Source organism: Puccinia triticina, chromosome 3A (assembly GCF_026914185.1).
Source record: "Puccinia triticina chromosome 3A, complete sequence".
Classification (NCBI taxonomy): domain Eukaryota; kingdom Fungi; phylum Basidiomycota; class Pucciniomycetes; order Pucciniales; family Pucciniaceae; genus Puccinia; species Puccinia triticina.
The window spans coordinates 2581452-2585827 of NC_070560.1; the positions used below are offsets into that span (position 1 = coordinate 2581452).

The window sequence follows — 4376 nt, forward strand, 5'->3', positions numbered from 1 at the left end:
GAAATAGATTTCAAAGTCAAACTCATGGCAAATACGGCAATCAAAAACGCCCTTGAGGAGGGCATTCTGTATTCTCTGACTGGAGGGCAAATGATTTTCCTTAACAATGGCAGTACTCCAACTATCACATATACACAGGACTCAATAATGTGCATTGGTAAGGAATCTGACCTCACCGTTGATTTTACCAATCAAACTGGGATTGTCAAACTTGGTGTAATTGTTGAAAAGTCCAAGATACCAAGCCCACACGTGGGAGAGGATAACCAACTCAAGTTTAATTCCTCAAACTATACCTTGTTTTGAGTTTGAACTCAACAACAACACAACCGTAATCTCAGGCTTTACTCATCCGCAAATTTTATGTTACATACATAATCAAAAATTGTGAGATGCGCCCTCATGTATCAGATAATTTATATGCAGGAGTGAGGGTGCAACTCAAAGGGTTGTTGGAGGGGTTTGACTCAAACACAGCTAGATTGATAATGAAGGTGTGCATTTCTTGCTCCTAAGCCAAGGCAATGGCTCCTAAGCCAAGGCAATGGCTCCTAAGCCAAGGCAATGGCTCCTAAGCCAAGGCAATGGCTCCTAAGCCAAGGCAATGGCTCCTAAGCCAAGGCAATGGCTCCTAAGCCAAGGCAATGGCTCCTAAGCCAAGGCAATGGCTTCTAAGCCAAGGCAATGATAGCTAATTCAGCAGTTTTTCAGGTGACATCTGGTGTTTTTGTCCCAAATGGGTACCCTTCTGCTTGTCCATCCATTTCACATATCCCTCTATGAAAAAAAGAATCCCATTTTGTTTTCTTCTCACTCCCTTAGTTGACAGATGGAACAATTTATCATTTTCTTGACGTCTTCCTATATTCTTAAACTTTTACCTTTTCTTATTTTTCCAAAGTGTGATATATATTACTCCTTGCGGACTATTTTTAAGTAGCTATGAGGGAACTTGGAATAAAAGTTTCAATTCAACTTGCAATTCACCATGGTCTGCGACAAGCGGCGGCGCAGCCGCCTTGAAAGTCTAGTATCTTGCAAAAATGTGGTTTACACCTTGTAAACTGTGGTCTAAACCTTGTAAAATGTGGTTTAAACTTTGCAAACTGTGGCTTACACCTTGTAAATTTACAAGATTACAAGATGTAAACCACAAGTTTGCGAGATGTCAACCACAAGCTCACAAGATGCAAACCGTGAGTTTACAATATTTAAACCACAGGTTTACAAGATGTAAACCACAGGTTTACAAGATGTAAACCACAGGTTTACAAGATGTAAACCACAGGTTTACAGGTTTACAAGATGTAAACCACATCCACAGACTTCAGAACACCCAGAACCACGCCGTAGATAACCCAGGATCACCCCACAAGAGGATACCACGCTCCCAGTACACCTACCGTCACAGGCGCCTAGGTTATTGACAGTAAGTATACTCTTCATTTGAACCTTGATTATCCAGAGTGATTTCTCTGTGTCTCTTGATTGCTTCTCTTTATTGCTTTCACATCAACCCTGCTCAAGATCAAAGGTTACTCTGTTAATCCTAGACTCAGTCTAAAAATCAGAGCAGATTAGTACTACTATTCTGTGTCCCCCCACCGTCTCCTTGGTGCGCGCGGAGGCTGTAGCCCCTGTTTGTCTTGCACAGCTGTCCTTACCACTTTTCCAGGTGGTTCAAGTAAACTTTTGAGGATCCTCTTATAAGGAGTAGATAGACCCCCTCCAGATCATACATTTCTCTTTCTTTTTACTCTTTCTTTCTCTTTCTCTCTTACTCACTGTTTGTAGTTCTTTATCCCAAGAAATACAACCAGTGTCCACCATTTTTCTTGTGTCCTGTAGCCACTATAGAGGCTCAGGCTCACACTTGATGCCCGGTTTGATCGGTCATCAGGAGGTTTGAATCCTCTTGATGACCTCTGACTGGTCATCAAGAGGTTTGATTCCTCTTGATGACTAATCTGACCGGTTATTGAGAGGTTTGATGCCTCCCAATGACCTCTGACTGGTCATTGAGAGGGTTGATTCTTTCGATGACCAGTCACATTTCCTCCCCCAGACTAAGTGCTCCTCCCCCAGGGCAGATAGGCTGTTTCCCTGTTGGTCCCCCAGTTGCGCCATTGACCAATGGCAACACCAAATGTTGTCTGTGCGTTGAAACCCTGTCTGCATAATGGATTATCTACATCCATTGGTGAAGAGGTCAGACCTCCGCATGCTCAATGGGTCGCTTGACATACACAATGTAGTCCCGTTGGGAACATGTCTCCTGTACCAGACCGTCTCACCAATGGTATCCAATGCCAGAAACAGGTGTGGTGGTGCACATTCTGTAAAGTGTGGTTTACATATTCTAAACTTGTGGGTTACATCTTGCAAACTTGGGTTTACATCTTTTAAAATTGTGGTTTACATCTTGTAAACTTGTGGTTTTCTTGTAAACTTGTGGTTTACATCTTGTAAACTGTAGTTTACATGCTGTAAAGTGTGGTTTACATCTTGTAAACTGTAGTTTACATCTTGTAAACTGTAGTTTACTTGCTGTAAAGTGTGGTTTACATCTTGTAAACTGTAGTTTACATCTTGTAAACTGTAGTTTACATCTTGTAAACTGTAGTTTACATCTTGTAAACTGTAGTTTACATGCTGTAAAGGTTGGTTTACATCTTGGAAATTGTAGTTTACATGCTGTAAAGTGTGGTTTACATCTTGTAAAATTGTGGTTTACATCTTGTAAACCGTAGTTTACATGCTGTAAAGTGTGGCTTACATCTTGGAAACTGTGGTTTACATGCTGTAAAGTGTGTTTTACATCTTGCAAGCTGTATTTTACATGCTTTAAAGTGTGGTTTGCATCTTGTAAACTGTAGTTTACATGCTGTAAAGTGTGGTTCACATCTTTTAAATTTGTGGTTTACGTCTTGTAAACTTGTGGTTTACATCTTGTAAACTTGTGGCTTACATCTTGTAAACCTGTGGTTTACATCTGGTAAACCTGTGGTTTACATCTTGTAAACCTGTGGTTTACATCTTGTAAACCTGTGGTTTACATCTTGTAAACCTGTGGTTTACATCTTGTAAACCTGTGGTTTACATCTTGTAAACTGTAGTTTACATCTTGTAAACTGTAGTTTACATCTTGTAAACTGTAGTTTACATCTTGTAAACTGTAGTTTACATCTTGTAAACTGTAGTTTACATGCTGTAAAGTGTGGTTTACATCTTGTAAACTGTAGTTTACATGCTGTAATGTGTGGTTTACATCTTGTAAACCTGTGGTTTACATCTTGTAAACCTGTGGTTTACATCTTGTAAACCTGTGGTTTACATCTTGTAAACCTGTGGTTGACATCTTGTAAACCTGTGGTTTACATCTTGTAAACCTGTGGTTTACATCTTGTAAACCTGTGGTTTACATCTTGTAAACCTGTGGTTTACATCTTGTAAACCTGTGGTTTACATCTTGTAAACCTGTGGTTTACATCTTGTAAACCTGTGGTTTACATCTTGTTAACCCTTGTGGTTTACAACTTGTAAACTTGTGGTTTACATGCTCTAAACTTGTGGTTTATATCTTGTCAACTTGTGGTTTATTTACATCTTGTTAACTTATAGTTTAAATCTTGTCCATGTAAGTTTTGTTTGCCTTTTTTTAGCTGTACATTTTTCAAAGGGAGCGCGCCATAGGATTCTTCCTTGCCCGTCCCCTTCTAGGGAGGCCCAAACCGTCTAATCTCATCAAGGGTTCCAGGTCTCCCAATGTGTAAGTCGACTGCGTGAAGAGCCCCTCCTTTTGGCTGATGAAGGCCGTAAGGCTTGTTCAGCGTGCCCGTGTGCGCTGGGCGCTTAGGGCGCCAAGAGGGGTCTCCTCCGCAAGACAGCTCTTGAGTGTTATTAGGAGGAGGTTTCTTAGGAGAGCCAAATGTGAGCCCCCAGAACTTGGCTTCTGAGAGCCTGAGACATTAGGTATACCCAAACCTCTAAGAAGCAAGCATTGTTGTTGCACACGCGTCAAGTAACTGAATAAGACCCACATCACAATACAAGGTTCTTATTGTGTTTTTCAAGAAGCTTGGACGATTTCAGTAATTTTTTATTTCATGTTATGGATTTATTTTCAGCTTCCAGATAGACTTCGCGCTTAAATATCCCACAGCCATCCTTTGATTGTAGTGTGTGTAACAGTCCTGAGCTTGGTCGGTCCCTCCGTTCAGGCAGAGGGCAGCAGCCTAGCTACATGATGAGGGGCAGGGAGGGGAAAAAAGCCCCTCTGGTTCCAAATATGAGCTTTTTTTTTCCAAAAGTCTACTCCCTGACCATCATCTGGAGAATGATGGCTCAGGGATTAGATTTAGGCTTGGGCCTCATCT

At 41.1% G+C, this 4376-nt stretch overlaps 1 protein-coding gene across 1 annotated transcript; it reads right to left on the bottom strand.

The window, feature by feature from the left end:
- Nucleotides 1–691: 691 nt before the first annotated feature.
- On the bottom strand, nt 692–4042 carry PtA15_3A309 (uncharacterized protein; the record flags this gene model as incomplete). Its single annotated transcript, XM_053167265.1, has 3 exons — nt 692–777; nt 2068–2103; nt 4015–4042. The coding sequence occupies 3 exons, from the start codon at nt 4040–4042 to the stop codon at nt 692–694; spliced, it is 150 nt and encodes a 49-aa protein (XP_053018499.1).
- Nucleotides 4043–4376: the final 334 nt, after the last annotated feature.